This window comes from Daucus carota, chromosome 8, assembly GCF_001625215.2.
Source record: "Daucus carota subsp. sativus chromosome 8, DH1 v3.0, whole genome shotgun sequence".
Classification (NCBI taxonomy): Eukaryota; Viridiplantae; Streptophyta; class Magnoliopsida; order Apiales; family Apiaceae; genus Daucus; species Daucus carota.
The window spans coordinates 9011750-9032989 of NC_030388.2; the positions used below are offsets into that span (position 1 = coordinate 9011750).

The window sequence follows — 21240 nt, forward strand, 5'->3', positions numbered from 1 at the left end:
TTTCTGTCTTGTAAAATAAATACTTAAATATTCGAAAAATAATTTTGAAAATCAAACAAAATTACCCAAAATTTTGAAAAACAATTTAAAATACGATTTGGATAATTTTGAATATTTTAAAATATTTGAACTATTTTTGACATAGAATAATAGTAATTGAAATGATATTTGGAATTTATTACAATTTTGTCCAAAAATGAATATTTTAATATGATAGTTTTGTTGGACAATTTTGTAAAATAGAATAATTCCAAATTTAATATTCCAAAATTTCATAGAATATTTTAATACCATATTTCCCATTATTTAGATAACTTCTTTGAATATTATTATGGGATAAATATTTGAATAATTATAGTAATTCATTTTGGCATGATAATTTATGAATGACTCTCATATTTAGAAATTTCACAAATATTTCTGATAGTTCATCAATATTTGCTTGTACAATAAATATAATACTCCCTCCGTCCCCCTCATTTGTTTACATTGGGGGACGGGGGCTCGGCACGCATTCTAATGCTCTCGTAAAACGTAGTTCGGTAAATTATTTTGAACTTTTTTTTCTTCTGTATAAAAATTTGATGTTTAAATTTTTATACAAAAAAGAAAAAATTTAAAAATAAGCTATAGAACTATGTTTTATATGCGCATTAAAATGCGTGTCGAGCAGTGTGAAAAAACTGTAAACAAATGAGGGGGACAGAGGGAGTAATCAATTATGAACTCCCAAATTTTGACTCAGAAAAATCCGATCAATAAATTTCTTTATTGACAAATCTGAATTTTTAGAGTATACTTGAAAGAACCGAATTAAAAATGATATTTAAAGTACATAAAATAACTAAAATAATAAGTAGCACTCATTTATTATTTTATAATGAGTATGCCAAAATATTATTTAGCCGGTTCCAACATTCCTAAGTCCAAACGTAGTTTGGCAAATCTTTCGGAACTTAACGGCTTAGTGAAAATGTCAGCGATATTAAACTCAGTTTCAATATGAGTCATTTTTATGTCGCCTTTATTGACATGATCACGTAGAAAGTGATGTCGTATATCTATATGTTTGGAACGTGAATGCAACACGGGATTTTTACTTAAATCAATAGCGCTCGTGTTGTCACATAATATTGATATGACATCAAATTTAATATTATAGTCTGCCAATGTTTGTTTCATCCATAGAATTTGAGCACAACATTTTGCAGCAGCTATATATTCAGCTTCAGTGGTTGAAATAGATACGGAATTTTGTTTCTTTGAAAACCACGAAACTAGGCATCCACCGAGAAATTGACATGTACCACTAGTGCTTTTTCTGTCTACCAAGTGTCCGGCATAATCCGAATCAGAATAGCATACTAGATTAAATGGTACGCCTTTTGGATACCAAAGGCCTAGATCAACAGTGCCCTTTAAATATCTTAATATTCTTTTTACAGCGGATAAATGTGATTCCTTAGGGGCCACTTGGAATCTTGCACATTTGCAAACACTATATTGAATATCGGGTCGGCTAGCGGTAATATATAATAAACTTCCGATCATACCACGATATTTCTTAGTGTCAACGGGTATTCCTTTTGGATCTTCCGTTAATTTATCCGAGAGTGACATGGGAGTTGAAATAGGTTTAGCATTTTCCATTTCAAATTTCTTGAGCATTTCTTTGCAATACTTTGATTGTGAAATATGAATGCCCTCATTGGATTGCTTAATTTGCAAACCCAAAAAGAAATTTAATTCTCCCATCATACTCATTTCGAATTCCTTACTCATATGTTCAGAGAATTCCTTGCAGAGATTATCATTTGTTGATCCAAAAATGATATCATCTACGTATATTTGGACAAGTAATATATCATCTTTTTCTTGTCTCGTAAATAAGGTTTTATCGGCAGTTCCCATTTTAAATTTATTTTCTAGAAGGAACTTGCTTAACCTTTCATACCAAGCTCTTGGAGCTTGTTTTAATCCGTATAGATCTTTATGTAATTTATATACATATTCCGGATTAATAGGATCTTCAAAACCGGGAGGTTGTTTTACATAAACTTCTTCTTCTAGAATCCCGTTTAAGAAGGCGGATTTAACATCCATTTGATATACTTTGAAACCTTTATGACAAGCAAATGCTAACAGCATTCGAATTGATTCAATTCGTGCTACGGGAGCATAGGTTTCATCGAAGTCTATTCCTTCCATTTGAGTATATCCTTGAGCAACTAATCTTGCTTTATTTCGAACAACCGTTCCATTTTCATCTAATTTATTTCTAAAAACCCATTTTGTTCCAATTATGGATGTATCATCGGGTTTTGGAACGAGTTCCCACACTTTACTTCGAGTAAATTGGTTTAATTCATCTTGCATTGCAGAGATCCAATCCTCGTCAAGTAAAGCCTCTTTAGCGGTCTTAGGTTCTATTTGTGATAGAAAACTAAGATGATTCACAACATTTTGTACTTGTGAACGCGTTTGAACTCCTTTACTTAAGTCACCCAATACGTTATCTAAAGGATGACTTCGTATAATAGGAATTTCTTTAGGAAGTTCATCTTCCGTATTTAACAATTCTAATGGATTATTTTGAGGGGTATTCCCGACTTCCATATTTTCGAATTGTCGAATAATATCTTCAATCCCATCTTGTTGTGCATCTTCTTTATCAACAAGATCAATATACTTCGAGGGTGGTTTTGTTTCATCAAAAGCAACATTCATAGATTCTTCCACCACAAGAGTTTTAAGATTGAATACTCGATAAGCCTTACTATTTGTGGAATAACCGAGAAATATACCTTCGCTTGATTTAGGATCAAATTTCGTAAGGTAATCTTTAGAGTTTAGAATAAAACATTTGCATCCAAAAACTCTAAAATAACTAAGTTTCGGAGTTTTACCATAATAAAGCTCATATGGAGTCTTTTGTGTAATTGGTCTTAGTAAAACTCTATTTAGTATATGGCAAGCCGTTGACATAGCTTCGGCCCAAAAATACTTAGGACGACGATACTCATTAAGCATCGTGTTTGCCATTTCTTGTAATGTTCTATTTTTCCTTTCAACAACTCCATTTGATTGAGGTGTATATGGAGCGGAAAAATTATGAGTAATACCATTTTCTTCACAAAATTGAGTGAAGTTAGAATTTTCAAATTCTTTACCATGATCAGTTCTTATATAAACAATGGTATTATTTTGTTGATTTTGAATCTTTTTGCACAATGACGAGAAGGACTCAAAAGCATCACTTTTGGCTTTGAGAAATTCCGTCCACGTATAACGTGAAAAGTCATCAACAATTACCAAAGTATAAGAACATCCTCCGAGACTTTGTACGGGCACCGGACCAATTAAGTCCATATGTAATAGCTCGAGAGGTCTAGAGGTTGATACCATGAATTTAGCTTTGTGAGATGCCCTTATTTGCTTGCCTATTTCACAAGCCTCACAAGTATGATCTTTTTGATAGTTCAATTTTGGTATACCTCTAACACGATCATTTGTTGATATAGTTTTAATCAACTTCATATTAGCATGTCCTAATCTTCGATGCCATAGCCATGGGTCATCTTGTGTAGTGATTAGGCACACATTATTATGTTTGCTAATATCGCAAGTATAGACATTTTTGCTACGAGGACATGTAAGTACTAATTTTCCATCCTTATTTAGAATTGAGCAATGTGATGGATAGAAAATTACCTTGTAGCCATTGTCACATAGTTGACTTATCGAGAGGAGATTGTATTTCAATCCCGTAACTAATTGTACATTGGCAATCTTAAAATGTTCATTTCCTATATTTCCAATGCCAATAATATTACCTTTGCTGCTATCTCCAAAAGTGACGACTCCAGCGGTTACCTTTTTAATTTCATTCAAGAGAGACTTGTTACCGGTCATATGCCTTGAACATCCACTATCGAGGTACCACATGTTTTGCTTAACAACAAAGGATTCCTACAAGATAAATCAAGTATATTTATAGGTACCCTTTTGTCTTGAGGGTCCTGGGGTTAGTACTTCATAATAAAGATAAGGATTAGAAGTAGGCAACACATTTCTTGAAGCATAATAATTTTGAGGTGCATTGTTCCTACTTGAGTTATCATAATACCGTGTATCTCTCGAATTATATCTTTGAGAGTTTTCATATTGATACACATGATTTCTATTACTTGGATAATGCATTGTATTTTGAGAATAGAAATCATAACTTGGTACATAATAATTTTTGGAAGTTTGACCATTAGAGAAGGTCTTGTTTCGTGTGTTTCTTCTTTGAAACGGAATAGATTGTTGATGATAACTAAATCTTGGTTGCCTTTGCTCATTTACAACTTTGTTGTATGGTACATGTTTTTCAACCTTGGGGTATTGATTTGACCCTTTACGAACCCATATATGCTTCCCCTTAAATTCACCACTCTTGAATTTGCAACTTTGAACTTCATGTCCATTTTTGTTGCAATATGTGCATTTAGGCATAGGTGATTTGGAAGCCATTTTTGAGTGTTGTACTTTTGGTTGAACATTTCTCTTTCTTTGAGCATTTTTATCATATCCCAATCCTTCACGGTTGTAGGATATTTTTGAATGTACCATTTTATCCAACATTTCATTGCCTTTGGTAAATCTTTGAATCGTTCGTTCAAGATCTTCTTTATCATTAATTAAGGCATCAATCTTAGCATTAAGAATTCTTTCTTGATCTATATATTGTGCTAAGATGTTGGAGTGAGCATCCTTGAGTTTTTGAGTTTCTATTTTGAACTCTTTTTCTTTTACTTCAAGGACATGAGCAAATTCTTTTTCGAGTTTATCTTTTTGATAACTCGTAGTTGATTTTTTCTTGAGTCATTGACTCATTTAATATTTTAAGATTTAGTAAATCAACATGAAGCTTTCCAATGTTTTCATTTAATTTAAGCTTCTCATCTTCCATTTCTTTAGATTGCAACAACAAGGAAATATTTTCAATTTCCAACTTTGTAATTTCATTCTTGATCTTGTTGTTATCAAGATTAAAGGAATCTTGAAGAGATACCATTTCTTCTTCAAGTTTAATTTTTGATTCCTTTATCCGAGAAAACTCTTTTTGTTGAGTTTGATATAGATCTTCAAGTTTTTCTTTCTCGGACCAAGTAGATAAAAATAATTGATCAAGATAATCATATCGAGTATTCATTTCAACTAGCACCTTGATCAATTCATCCTTTTCCATTTTTGACAAATTTAAACTAGAGAGTTTAAGAAGAGGAATATCAACTAAAGTTGGTGAAGAAATACTTACCTCTTGGTTAGTAGTGGAAGGATCCGTTGATGTAGAAGCATCTTCAATTGCCATCAAACATAGATTAACCACTTCTTCACTTGCTTCGGGAGGTTCCTCATCTTCACTTAAATCCCAACCGTTTTCGGCCACGAGAATCCTTCCTTTAGAAAGTTTAGGACATTCTCGTTTATAGTGACCCGGTTGTTTACACTCGAAACACACTTCTTGTGTTTCCTCCGGAGTTTGTTCTTTTTGTTTTGGAGGAGTGTAATTATTGGTATTATAACCATTTGGGCTTTGATTGGTTTTACCTTTGTTATAGCCCGAGTTGGTAGGAAAATTACTCTTGTAGTTTGGAGAATAATTTTGATAGTAATTAGGCCTTCCATTAGAGTTAAATACTCTTTGTTGATTATTTGATTTTAGGAAGCCTTTTCCATACCTTTGTGCTTTGCTTTGAAGCACACGACGAAGTTGTCTCGTGAGTAAAGCGATTTCGCTTTCATCGAGATTTTGAAGTTTTTTCATTTAATTCTTCATCATTTTCATCTTCGTCGATTAATATAGCCTTTAGTGCCATATTTTTCTTCTTGTCTTCCACTTTGGGAACGACAACATCCGGAATATTATCTTCTTCGTAAGCATGAAGGTTTCCGAATAAATTATCAATGTGATAGTCATTGAGATTATGCATCTCTTTAATAGTAGTGACTTTCACTTTCCAACTCGGAGGTAGAGATTTAAGAACTCTTCGATTCTTTTCATTTTGTGTGTAGTTCTTTCCGAGTTGAGATAGTTCATCGATTATTCGAGTAAATCTTGTTTCCATATCGATGATATTTTCTCCATCTTGGAGTTTAAAGTTTTCATATTCTTGGATCAATGTGTCCATTCGAGAATCTTTTATGTCGGTAGTACCTTCATAGGTTACCACTAATTTGTTCCACATTTCTTGTGCCGACTTGCAATTGTTTACTCGTTTATATTCTTTTTCCGCAAGTGCACTTGTGAGAACCATTTCCGCTTTTGCGGCAATATTCATTCTATCTTCTTCTTCGTGAGTGTATTCACTTACTTTCTTTTCGATGATGGTATCGTCGACAATTTTAGTCGGTATAATCGTACCATCTTCTATGGCCATCCAAACTTTGACTCCCTGAGATCTTGCATATATTCTAAATCTCGTTTTCCAAGTAGCAAAGTTTGTGCCATCAAATAGAGGAGGTCTAGAATTTGAGAGACCTTCACTACAACCGATAGCATTTATATAAGCCATATCGGATCTACTTTTCTTTGTGCTTGAAATTCAAATAGCACTTTTAAAAGCAACCTGGCTCTGATACCAATTGTTAGGTCCCGATAGAGTGTAATGCTAGAAGGGGGGGTTGAATAGCTTAATCACCAATTTAAAAATTGATGTGGTGTAATAAAATTTATCCCCCTTTTGAATAGCTTTTATCGAGAGTATAGGCAGTTTATGTGTGCGGAAGCAATGTAAGAGTAATACGACACACGAGATTTTATCCTGGTTCGCGGTGGCTAACTCAACACTTGGAGTCCACTCACCCCTACTCCAGTCCCCGAGCTCCTCCCCGGACTCGAGATTTTCTCTACTATAAAGAAACTCCTTTACAGTAGGCGGAGAAGCCTTTACAAATATATATCTTGGAGCGTAACTTCCCGTTACCTCCTCACTATAAATGTAAACTTACAAGACTCGTCTTGGAGCGTAACTTCCCATCACCTCCTCAAAGTCGTTGTACTCTGGGTGTAGTCTTTGAACTTCTAAACTTTTGCGGGTCTTGGATCTTAGGTCTTAGGTCTTGGGTCTTTCCTCTTCCTCACGGTGCAAAGACGACTAACTCCCCGTTAGCTCGTCTAGGACTTGGGTCTTAGAACGAAGATCACCTCACTTCACTTCACCTCACTGCAAAACTTAGAAAACAATATCTACGACAAATAACCTTAGTTTATAAAAAGGGTTTTGGACTAGACGCAACTAGGCCGATAGTGGGTATATATATATGTTGATGATATATATATTTAAAGTATACTTTCCGAATGATTTAGAAAGATTTAAGTATACTTGATGTTTTACTCCAATACTAAAGATGAGTATATAGTTGGAGTAATAAAAGTCTTATAAGCTTTAGTCTCGCTTAAGACTTGTATAATACTTGTCTTTTTGACTAAGTATATATTACTTCGAATATACGTCTATTTTCGAAGTACGGATTTAAGAGAGTCTTTTGATATAGCTCTTTTGGCTATGGACTCTTCTTAATACAACTCTTCTCTTGATATAGTCTTTTTAGACTAGATATAATCGATTTAGTGCGGAGAGAGAGAGTGTAGTCTTTCTTTAACTTTAGCACAATATAATGATATAGCCAAACTAGAATCCGCAATTACAACAACAATAAATAATAACAATAAAGTGCAGAAAGTAAATAGCGGAAAGTAAATAAGTTAGTTGGCTAAGTTAGTGCTAAGTAAAGTTAAAGAATTAAAGTAAGCCTTTTAGATTTTCTTCCCACGGAACAATACGATGATAGTTGGGAATAGAATCAAGCTTAATAAAATTGATTTTGACCGTCGTCAAATATTAATCTCGTTTTCGAGATTTATTACGAATCTTTAGTTCGTAAGAAGATACAAATCGTAGTTCGTTTGTATCAAAATATATTTGAGTATATTCGAAAGATATAAACTTTGTTTATGTATATAACTCAAATGTAACGAATCTTAGTTCGTTTGAATATACACCGAATCTATAGTTCGTGTATATATATATATATTTATATTTTGAATAACACGACTTTGTTAGTTCGTGTTTGAATTTAATTCGAAATAAGAAATCTCTTTTATAAGAGATATAAGATGAAGAGCTTTAAGATGAATAGATCGAGAATAATAACGAGCTCTTGTATATATAATGGTCGGTTAAGACTCGGATCAAAGCTAAAATAATAACCACTTACAAAAACGATCGGAAAGTTCGCCGGAAAAATTCGCCGGAGGTTCGGCCGGATTTTGGCTTAGTGGCGGAACTTGGGCAGCCCTACGGGAGGCCTAAAGTAGTAGTGGTTGAGCTAGTTGGATTGGGAGAGAGCTTGGTTGGTTGAACTAAGCTTATATAACTAAAACCTTGTATATATAAATATATATGTATAAGAAAAGAGGTTTTAGAGAAGAAGTATTTGTAGAGAGTGTTTGTAGAGATGAAAGAGAGAATACTTCTAAAATTCCCAGCAACTAATTAGCTCTTTAGCTTGTGTGGAAAATGAATGGGGATGAGGTGGTATTTATAGGGAAATTTTGGGGTAGTGGGTAGTGGAAGGTGATGTAAGGGATGATGTAAATGGGTAGGTGATGTAAGGGATGACTACATTGTTCTTGTCCACTAGCCTAGCAACTTGACAACCAACATGTGACACCTTATCTCAGCACTTATTGCTTGGAAGAGGATAAGGCACACACCCCAATGCAACCCAATTAACTATTAATTAACGATTAAGTATCGTTAATTAAAACTAGCTTATTTCTAAACATCTCCAATAAATCCAACAAAAAATATGACAATTTTCTAAATATTGGAAAATGGAAATCTGTGAAGTTTGGTAATTTTTGGTCAAAGTCTCCTAGGTCAAACGCTCAGTCAAAGCTTCTCGGGTCAACCGTTCGGAAACACACCCCGACAAACATTCTCCAAAAATCACGAAACTTTTACCTAACATACATCACATCATAAAAATGACATCCCCAGAGTTTCAAGTCATTCTAGCAAGTGGAAGTATTTTATCCGGAATTAAAACGATAAAAACCGCTTTTCGGGTATGAATAAAATACGTAAATCATTTTGAAGATTTGTAAAACGTTTTTGGCTAGAATTTTGACTTGGATAAATACTACAAATATATTTCCTTGAGAATAAAAGAGTTTGGAGTTTATGGAAATATTTTTGAGTATTTAAATTAATTTCCTTCGATAAATAAGGAAATATACGTAAACCGAGAAAATTAGTATTTGGTCAAAACGAGTAGACCCTTGACTAATTTTTGATACCAAAATACTTAGAATAGTATGATTCATGATAAATCATGGTTTTGACAATTTTAAAGTGTATTCTAAGTATTAAAATATTTTTCTCCGAAAAAATGAGTAATTTGAGAGACCTTGGAGAAAATATTTAATGAACCAAGAAAAATGGATATTAATATTTGACCATCCAAATATTAATGTTTTGATAGAGTAAATCTTTCTTTTGGATAGAAAACAATTTTTGAAATGAAAGATTTATTTTTGGATAATTAAAGATAATTTATCCCGTAAAATAGGAATTTGTAAATCAGGGAATAAATTACTTTAATTAAGACACTTTAAAAATAATATTACATGAGGGTTCTAAAGAATATCAAATCTTGATAATCCTTTTTCGATCTTCATGCGAGTTTAATTTTGCAATATGAAGATAGGGAAATATCGTAGAGTGGCGATATCCCTCAGCATGAATATTGCGTGAAAATATATTTCTTAAAAATAGGTATTTTGATACGAAGAAATATAAGATGATTTTTCAAATGACTTGCTAGAAATAACTTTTCCACTTAAGGATAATCATGCAAGTTAATGATCCTATTGGGAGGATTACTAGGTGATTTAAATTTTACGTTTATTTATAAATACCAAAATAAATTAATATCGAAGATATCCTTTCAAATTTTTTTTCTAGCAAGCCGAGCCGAGCTCTTTTATCAAACAAAAATTGTGTTCGAGCTCCAGCTCGTCAACTAAAGAGCCGAATATGAACTTGTTCATGAACAAATACGAGCAGAGTCGAGTCGAGTCGAGTCGAGCCGAGCCGAACCGAGCCAGAAAAAAAGATAATGTCAAACTGCTGCTTACTCTTAAAATAGCAAAGCAAATATTTTTTTTTTTAAACTTTGCTTGTTTCATTAAAATGTATAGATGTATTAGATGTTGATCGATTCTGAGTTCAATAACATGCACATATTATAATGATATACTGAAAATATTGCATTTTTTTGAAGTTTTAACGAGCAGAACGAGTTCGAGCCGAGCTCGAGTCGAACACACTAAAAGCTCGAGCTCGAGTCCTTAACAAACCAAGCCGAACCGAGCTTTTATCGAGCCGATCTCGAGTTTGTTCGCGAACAGCTCGATTCGTGAACAACTCTATTTATGACTTATAGATAATTTTTATCCAATAAATTTAAAAAACTAAGTCACTGAAAAAAATACTTCGAACTAACTTTTGAATTTAAATCAGTTTACGACTTATTTCTGACTTTAAAGTAAAAAAAGACTTAAGCGGGGATTTTAAGCTAGACAAACAGCTAGCGGTGGTACAAAAATCAAATCTTGTGTTCACTATCACACTAAAAGGTTTCTTCACTAATACCTCCATGTGGTCCGCCCTTATTTTCTTTCACCAAAATAAATCCTAGTGTTTTGTAGGAAAAATATAACAGAAGGATTCTGACAAAAAAATTATAACCGAGAGATTTTAATAAACAAAATAATATAAAATTCAATATTTTCTAAAACAATTCCAGATATATAAATTTTCTAAAAAACCACCGTTATATATGGACCACAATACAATAATAGGGGCATAAAATACAAACTTTGCGCTCACTATCATCAAAAAGTAAGATCACAAATCCTCCATGTGCTCCTCATTTAATTTCCCTTGTCCAAAATTTCAATTTTTCTCTTTTTGTCAATTACAAAGAATCATGCTCCTCTTTTATTTGTATCGTTCAATGTCTACAAATTCATGATTTTGACGTCCTCGTCTCCATTATCCCAACATTTCTTCGAAACGGTGTCGTTGACGATTCATCCGAAATTAGCGACTCATTCAATGCAGCTTAAGAATTTCCACGTCAGCTTTGTAACTAGACGCCTTGTTTTCTTTATTCGCTTATTATTATATCTGATTCTTACGTTCCGTCATCAGTTTTAGACGTATAAAACCCGTTTGAGATCTTATCCACACTCTAATGCTCGAATCAACAGCAACGTGATTTACGCTTTAATGTGGCTTAAATATCCGTTTGGATAATTTTGACGTAATTTATAAGTTATTAAAAATATAATAATAAAAATTAAAATGATTTATGAATAATTTATGATTTATGAATAATTTTTCTCAAAAAAAGGTTCAAAACAATTAAGACATTGAAAAAATAGCACAATCTAACTTCTGACTTTAAATCAGTTTTTTGACTTATTTCTGATTTTAAGCTGAATATTTTTCAAGTTAAAGTCAGGAATTACTTAAAACCAAAACCTTGCGGCTCTAAATCTTGCTATCACAATAATGAACAAATTATATAATCACAAACTCTTTATCATATATATTTATATTTATATTAATAAATGATGATATCATTTTAACCAAAATATGTTATCCGAACAAATTTACAAAATCTTTGTTTACAAATTTTTCTAAATAACGTGACAAGTTTCCGAATTTAATTAGGTGATTTATGTGTACATGATCTCATTATTATTAATATGAGTTGAAGTAATGATTTCCAAAAAAAATGACACTAAGTTTTGTAATAATTATCATTTTGCTTATATTTTTGGATTCATTTTATTAATATTTAAACACATTTTCCAATTCTCTTAAATATTTATAACCACACTTATTACATGAAAAATTATTATACTATTGGTATTTATTTTAGGAAAATGATAAATAAGCTCCAAATTTAATTATTTAAACTCCAATTCAATTTTTATTTATCCAAATCTCATTATCACCACTAATATGAATGAAATATGTAGAGAATGCATGGGTAAATATGGTATAGAAATTGGATTTGGAGCTTAAATTGTAAACCAGGGAACTTATTATCAATTCCTTTATTTTAAAAGACTAATGACTTTAAAACACTAATGACTCTAAAATTTATTTATATTATTCGAGCAACTTATTGGTATTCATTTTAAAAGACTAATGACTTTAAAACACATTTTAGATAAATATCAAAAATTATATTATATTATTATATTATATTTTTGAAGGTATTGTACTATGCTATTATTATTAAAATTATTAGCACTTATTGAAACTTACAAGTATATAATATTACTCCCTCCGTCCCAGTTTATCTGTCTTGGTTGACTTTTTATGTTCAAATTGATCAAACTTTGATTAAAATTTATATATATATAATAATTAGTAAAAATTATAAAAAAAAATATATTATCAGAATCTACATCTATTTTATTTTAAAAAATATTTTTTCAATTTTCAAGAGCATGTAAGAATAATTATTAATTGCATGTCAAAGTTTGGATGAATTGGAACGGAGAGAGTATTATACCATATATAAGTGTTAAATTAAAATTTTAAAATAAGAAATGTAGTAAACCGAAATGGAATCCAAATTGATTTTCGCTGGGAGGATAGAGACAAACGTGTAGCAGATAATGTATTTTAATATGAGTCATGTTTAGGTAGGATGAGGATAAGGCCTTCATTTCTTCTTCATTTCATTCTCGTCTCTCTCACATCTCTCTCTCTCTCTATCTCTCTCGATAAACACACAATAAAACATACAGGCGACTACATATGAGCATTCACTAGTTCCATAACTATGTCGATCGCATTCCAAACCACTACTAATAACCTAATCCAACGGCCAGGATTCGTCGATCGGATGCCGTTTAAACCGATCTGCGATCCGGCCGATTCCAGCAGGTTTACCGGCGATCGGGCGGTCAAGTTGCCGGCGATTGCTGTTAATGAGCGAGCCGATGAGCTGGACTCGTGTAGCTCGTCTTCGATCGGGAAGAACAGTGACGTCAGCGGCGAATCATCAATTGACGGCGAGGATGATTCGAGAGGTGATGATGAGGTTCAGAGTAGCTTCAAAGGACCGTTGGATTGTTTGGATGCACTTGAAGAAGTATTGCCTATAAAGTATGTGCGTATAATTTAAAGTTTACATCTTTAGGGTTTTATTTCGTTTTTGTAGTTTATTGATTGTTAATTTGATGTTTTGCTGAATTTTGTTTGATAAATATGTGAACTTTACTGAATTGATGCTAATTTGGTTATTTTAGTTTTTGTAATTTCGGAAAATGAACTTACTAATTGGATAATTTGTTAAGTGGTTGATTAAAATTTAGAGTTTGTCTTCTCTTTAATAGTTAATTGCTCTTTCTGTAAAGAAGTTGTGGGTCGATTGAGTGGTAGTAGGAGATTAATGTTGTAGATTGTCTGCTTGTAAGGGTATTTGGGTGTTGATTGAAATTCGGGTTTGTTTTGAATACTGACGTATGTTACTACTACACTATGAACAAGAACAAGTGCTGTTACTAAAAACAAGAATGGTTGGTTGCTAAAAAAGTTTAGAATATGTAGTTTTGGTGATTAGTGCTTTTTTTTTTAAATGTTGTGCAAGTTACTAACATCCCCGATTCTGATTTTTGAACTTATGTAGGAGAGGCATATCAAGTTTCTATAGTGGCAAATCAAAATCTTTTACAAGTCTAGCAGATATTTCGTCTTCTTCTGTTAAAGACATTTCAAAGAAGGAAGATGCCTACACTAGGAAACGGAAGAACTTGCTTGCTCATAGTACTTATTGGGATAAGAGTCGGATCTTAGAGAACACTAGCAGTGGCATGTCGAAAAGGCTTGCTAACTCGAGCAGAAGTTCTTTAGCTTTGTCTGCAATGATAAGTAGCTTGGATTGCGATAATAACAATGAATGCCTTGGTTCAAAATCATTATCACATAGTCCATGTTTGCCACCTCTGCCTCCAAATGGTAGACGATCAAAATCACCTAATAATGAATCGTCAGTATCACCTCCAACACCTGTACGGAAATTTTCTCCCTGGAGGTCTTTCTCTCTTTCTGATTTGCAACATTCTGCAGCGGCTACTACAGCCTCGACTGCCTTAGTAATTGATAATAGAAGTGGGGACTGACAGTGACATACAAGGCAAGTCTCATCATGCTCTCATGAATGTAGGCAAGTCAATTTCATAGTTCTTTATGATAGAATGTTCTTGTAATCAATTGTTTTACATAATGCTTTATGCCTTTTTTTAAGTCTGTAACTGTTGTTTTGGCCTAGAATGTTATCAAAGTATAATGCAACAACAATCTTCTCACTGAGCATATATCTGTGTGTGGCATCCACTGATTTAGCCTTGCAAAAATCATTCATTCGTGGTTAGTAGTTACTCATCGTCTTCTGTTTTAGGTTATCATGACGTGCAATCTCGGTACGTGTTTTGTGTTTCCGCACTCATGTAACAACCACCAAAAAGTTCATAAAAATATGTCATCACTAAAGGATCACCGTGGTATCTATATTTTTCTTTTCGTTTAACGTCATATCATCTTTCAAACGCAAGAAGAAAGAGTTGGATTAAGTGGAAACTCATTACATGACAGTTCTGATGAATTTGTGAGTACAAGGAAAGAGCTTGGTCTTCCTATAATTTGTGTCCTACATGGATAATTTTAGAACATTCATTGTGTTTATATGTTAATAGAAAGACGGTAAGTATTGCTGGGCTGAGTATTTCCCCCGTGCATACACAATAACAGCAAAAGAAAAAGAGCAAACAAGCATGAAAAGACAAAACTGACCCTGTGCATACACAATAACAACAAAAGAAAAAAACAACGGATAATTTCGTCTTTTCATGTTTGCTTTGGATATAAAAAAATTGCTCGGATATAAAATTTCCCCAGGGAATTGGGTTTGATTGATCTTGTTTGGGTCTAAACTGTCTTGCCCATCATATGTGAGGAGGACTTCTAGTGTAGTCCCTAGTTGTGTACTCGACGGGGATTAGATGAGATGTTAAGCCTCTTACAGGGATGGATTACAGGTCAGGTCTAGGTTCCAGCACAAGGTTGGGATCTAGCAGGCTCCGGCTCTATAGGAGTCCTGCCTGGGTTCCACTCAAGTTGACCTCTCCCAGTTTAACAACCATCTTTTTATTTCTACTTGTGTTTTTTTGTTTTTAAGCAAAGATGATGTTCCGTAATTCATATTATCTTGATTTGGATCCAACCATTTTGTATGATGACCAGGTTTGACACTATTGCAATGTAATTGAAATTACGGGGACACAAAGTAGTCGATTAAAATTATAGATGCACGAAGTGAATGATTTGCATAGCGCCTTTTTGTGTTTCTCTAGTTCACTTCGTGTCCCACAACGAGTATTCTTGAAACATTCGTTTTCTTTATATGCCCTTTGTTTTTTATTATTTGACTTTACTCACATACTTTTAAGTCCTTTGACCGGGTATTTAAATTTTTTTGTGAATTACTCCCGCTGTTTTCAAATATTTGACGTTTGATTTTTGTGCACACACTTTCAAATGCATTGACTGCATAACTAGAATTAATATTTTTAATTTTTTTTTTGTGAATTAAAATATACGATTAATATTTTTATTCAAAAAAAGAAAATTTTAAAAATAATAATTCTAAATATGCAGTCAAAGCTCCTAGAATTGTGTGCCGAAAAGTCAAACGTCAAATATTTGAAAACAAAGGGAGTAGAATTTTGATTATATATTTTTATTCAGAAAAAAATTAGAAATGATATTTTTAACTACCCGGTCAAAAAACTTAAAAATGTGTGTCAAAAGTCAAATCGTCAAATAATAAAAAATATATTAAGTAATTTATATAAAATCTCCGCTAATCAAAACAAGATAAATACATCAAATTTAGCAGCACGAAATATGAGTTCATGGACACATCAAACCCGTAAAACATAATGACGTTGACTCCCCTTGTAACTTGGGCAGTTGGGCATGTAGTCCCGCCAATTGCATATTTTACCTCTTTTTAGAGCAAGTCCAAGAGTGTCCTATTTAATGCCCCAAATCATCAATATCAATATACTTATATAAAGGAGAAGCGAGGGACGTGTAGGTGGCACCTCTCACATCGTTCCGTTTTATTTTTCTAATTTTCTGGAATTTTTGAATGAAAAATATCAAAAAATAGAATTACCTTTTTTAGTTTCGGATATATTAGAAGCAAGTTTAAGAATCTGATTTTGTTTCAGATTATTTATGGAATATAGTAGCTTGAAAGTTTTAATCTGATTTTGTTTCAGATTATTCAATGGGATAAATATCAAGTTGGTGACTCGTTTCGTCCAAATGTATCAATTGAGTGACTGATTTCCAAATTGACTCATATTAGACACTCATTAGAAAAATTTGTATAAAAAATATTACTCTATCATTAGTCAAAATTTTGAAAATATTATATATTGAGTTTCATACATTTTTTATGAATGGTATTACATCCAAATGAAAGATTCTGAGTCCCACTATTTTTGCTAATATTTTTAGATTTTTAAAATTTCATCAACTATTTATTTTTAATTTTTTGATTGTTTTATTTTATTTAAATAAAAATAAATAGGAGATAAATTTTTAAAAATCTAAAAATATTATCTAAAATACTAGCACTCGGAATCTTTCATTTAGATGTAATACCATTCATAAAAAATGTGCGAAACTCAATATATAGTACTTTCAAAATTTCGACTAACGATAGAGTGATATTTTTGATACAAATTTTTTTAATGAGTAGCTCATTTGAGTCAATTTAGGAATCAGTCACTCAATTGATATATTTGGACGAAACGAGTCACCAACTTGATATTTATCCCATTATTCAATTATGGGAAAGACAGATTATTTATGGAATATAGTAGCTTGAAAATTTTAATCTGATTTTGTTCAGATTATTTAATTATGGAAAATAGTAGCAAACAAGTTTTTCTCCACCTATAAATACCCGTATAGATCGTAGGATTTTGATCATCTAAACACAACCTCCTCTCTCAATACCACAAACCTACCTGATAGTTCTCTTACTCGATTTTTAAAGGAGAAGCAAGGGGCGTGTAGGTGGCGCCTCTCACATCGCTCCGTTCTATTTTTTTAATTTTCTGAAATATTTGGATGAAAAATATCAAAAATTGGAAATACCTTTCTCTTGCTCGATTTCTAATTCGGAGGTGTCGTTCTTCTGCAACAATAAGTGAAGGCTGTTACAGTAAAAGTTGTTGCAAGCAAATGTAGTTATAGACCGTTACATTGGAGTCGACAAATCCAAATACGGGAAAAGAATATAGTCTTAATAAGATATTGATGGTTGATGTCAATAAAATAAATTAACTATTAACTATTAATGATGTATGTTTGTTGGTTATTCTTTTATAATATTTGTTTTATTCATCGGACATGTTTGTTGTTGTTAATTTTTATATTATTTACTTTGTATACATGAAAAAATTATTCATGCATTATCTGTTTGCTCCGTTCAAGCAACTTTTAAGAGGGTAGTTATATTTAAGTTAAATGTTTTTGTGCACAATCAGTTTAAAAAAATTGGAGGAAGGTGACAATGTAAGAACATGATTACTTTTCCAAAAAAAAAAACAAATAAAATTAAGATTCGTCATGCTTTAAATTGTTAATTACGTGTATAAATTTATTTTCATTTTTTCACCATGAATTATAGTCCAATTTTGCAATTTTATATATTTGTATTTGTATTACATCAAGATTTTTATAATATAATTTTATTTTATCCTACAAATATTAACTTGAAACATTAATATACTTTTTATAGACAGTCATAAAATTATTTTATTCTACAAATATTAATATTAGATCATTAATATAATTTTTATAGGCCGCCGCAACGCGCGGATTCTCAACTAGTATAATATAAAATATTATGTCATAGTAATTTAGGACATACTTTACTAACTTGAACTCTAACAATGTGTATTATTCTCACACTATGTTTAATATTTTATTATTAAAGACTCTCTTTCATCATTTAAGCATAATATAAAAGTAGAGAGAGAAATAGAATGTGATGAGAATTTATAATAAAATATTGAATAGGGCAAGGTGAGATGTGACCCAAAAATAGGGCTTGAGGAGGTTGTCCTAATGATATAAGGCATCACTAGGAAATTGTTGGATCAAGTTTTTTGATCAATTGCCCTAAATTATAACTTAGACATGATATAGGGCATCTGTTGGACTTGCTCTTACCGGAAGGATAACAGACCAGCTAAAACTATACAGTGATCACCTCGTTTTTAACTCAGCAACCATCTTCTTCTTCTTCTTCTATTGTACTGGATTTTGACAATGCAATTATGGAAGCCACTTCTTATTAATCGGAGTATATTGAAAATTTTAAAATAATAACAAGAAGAAGAAGTATATTTACAAGTGTTGTTACTTGTTACTATCGCTGGGCTGAGTAACTTGACCCAACACAGGTTTGGAGCAATAAAGTCATCGGAAAGAACTTTAAAAGCAGCTTTTGTGGGGAGAAAAACCCCTGGAAAAAAAGAAGAAAAAAAAAGAGAAGCAACTTGAACACTATTGTTAATTTGTTGGGTGATTAATGTTCAGATTTTAATTTAAAAGCATGATGAGTATATTATCATCGTCGTCTTCTTTTTTACAGGATATAAGTATTCTCATCTTTGACATAAAGTGAATTTGAATTTTTAACAATGCGAGACACTTTTTTGTACCACATCGAGTATTCTCTAAACATGTATTGTGTTTAAGTATTGTTACAAGTGTCACTGATTTCGCTGGGCTCAGTAACGTGAGCCTGTAACCCAAGTGGGAGCAATAAGATGGTTGGAGATGGGCCGAGTTCATATTTCTCTCTTCCTTAGCAGAGAGATGGGCTTTCGGGCCTGTAATGCGAAGTGAGCGCGAGTGTCGTACTCTGGACTTCCTCTCTCTGTGGGATTGAAGCGGGCCAGCTACTGGTCCAAAATGTGTTTGGATCAAGTGGTGTATGGGCTTGTCTGCAGGAGTACGAACGGAAACAGTAGATGGGGTATGACCCGGCCATGTACCTGGACTAACAAAAATGACTTTGTCAACATTCGACAACCATCTTTTTCCCCCTAGATTATATTTTACATTTCAAAGCATTAAATGTTATTCCGTCCACAAAATCATTAACAGGAGTGTATTCGATTGAGATCTTAATGGAATGGATTGTATGGGATTTTGATTTTGTGCGGATTCTTGGTAAAATGTCGCAGAGTTGATAGGATTTAGGGACAATGCTTCAAAATCCCATTGATTTTGGTGGGATTTCAAAAAACTTAAAATACACTGAAGAATGCCACAAAATCCATAATTTTATGAAATGAAAAAAAATCCATCGACATTTGAATACTATCAGATTTTAATGGATTTTAAACAATCACAATTGAATACCATCGGATTTTAAAGCATAATTTAAAATCCCAATTGAGTACTACTAGATTTTGTAGCATAATTTGAAATCCCAATTGAATACCTCGAGATTTTAATGGATTTCAAACAATCCCAATCGAATACCCTCGGATTTCATAAATGCAAAAAAATGCTTCATAATCTCAATACAATACACCCCTCCAAGTACTTTTTTATACTCATAAACTTAATGAACATAATATACTATCAAATTAAATAAAGTCTTAAATTTTTATTTAGGATATCATTTTAGCACATCACCTCCAAATTAACTTACCTCTTAGATTTTCAGCTCCAAATTAAATTACCTCTTAGATTTTTATTTTGGACATCGAACATCACCTCAACGCCCCGGCCTCACGAATATATTTAGATCTGGTTTCTCTTCTTTGATGCAACTTGATTAAAAATAAATTTGCTGAAAAATCATTCTTGAACATGTTTATCCATTCCACTGTAACAACAATGTACATACTAGGGATGAGCAGAAACCGCACCGAAAACCGAAACCGCACCAAAAACCGCAAAAACCGGACGAAACCGCACCAAGAAAAACCGCACCGAATAAAAACCGAACCGAATAAAAACCGCACCGCTACTTTGATTTTGGTTTTGGTTTTAAATATTTTTAAAACCGAATACAAACCGAACCGAACCGCAATAATATATTTATTTATTTATTTTATATATTATATTTAAAAATATAAATTATATTTATTATAGAATATATAATTAGATATTTAGATATGGAATTGTAATACACTGCCTTGGCCAGTGACTTTAGCTCGACTGCCTTGGCCCTCTTTTGATGTATTCTAATTTAGACAATATGAATTATAAACTGTTAATTCATGTTACTGTAATCCTGCTGCATATTCTGCTTCTATGTATTTTGAATTCCAAAGTGTATATGATATATTGGACAGTTCTGTTCTTTTGGCACTGATGTAGTCATGTACTCTATCTTTTTTATGCTCTAGTAGGTAAAAATTGCATATCAACAGGGACTGCAAACTTGTTAAAGGCCTGGATACATGATCAACACATGATCAGTAACCTGCAGGTCTGCTTATGTTTTAATTAGGTCTCAGCAGCTTTCGGAAGTTACTCACCCGTAGCTAGGTTGGTGTTGATGCAACCATATAATCTCTCGATCTTTATGGTTTGAAAACCGAACCGCACCATATAAAACCGAACCGCTTATATTATAAACCGAACCGCATCATGGTATTTGGTTTGGTTTCGGTTTTGAATTTTAGAAACCGCACCTATGTGGTTCCGGTTGCGGTTTTAGGTGCAAACCGCACCAAATCGCACCACACACATCCCTAGTACATACATATATATTAGAGAAAAGTTCCTTGTAGACCACAAAAGCACTATAGTATTGAAGACCAACATCTTAAGGGTCATTTGATAAATCTGTACAAATTTTTCTGGATGACAACGATTTTTGAATCAGATAAATTTCTGAACGAGACAATGAATAATCGTTTGATAAAATTCAACCATAATTTATGAACCGTTTAAATTTGTGAACAAATGCAGGTAACATTCAATTATATTTCATTTATTTGATTATTATTAGTTAAGGGGTATGATTTTATAATTTATGCCAAAAGACATATTTTAT

General features: G+C 32.4%; 1 protein-coding gene across 1 annotated transcript; it reads left to right on the top strand.

Moving 5' to 3' along the window:
* Positions 1-12790: 12790 nt before the first annotated feature.
* LOC108197326 (protein OXIDATIVE STRESS 3 LIKE 1-like) lies at positions 12791-14453 on the top strand. The gene is made up of 2 exons (XM_017364908.2): positions 12791-13244; positions 13768-14453. Exons 1-2 carry the CDS (start codon positions 12919-12921, stop codon positions 14258-14260), a joined length of 819 nt encoding a protein of 272 aa, XP_017220397.1. The 5' UTR covers positions 12791-12918; the 3' UTR covers positions 14261-14453.
* Positions 14454-21240: the final 6787 nt, after the last annotated feature.

Excerpts from the sequence above, each read along its gene's own strand:
- LOC108197326 (XM_017364908.2), top strand. The coding sequence starts at position 12,919 with ATGTCGATCGCATTCCAAACCACTACTAATAACCTAATCCAACGGCCA. Across the intron at positions 13,245-13,767 it reads GAAGAAGTATTGCCTATAAA|GAGAGGCATATCAAGTTTCT; the intron begins GTATGTGCGTAT and ends GAACTTATGTAG.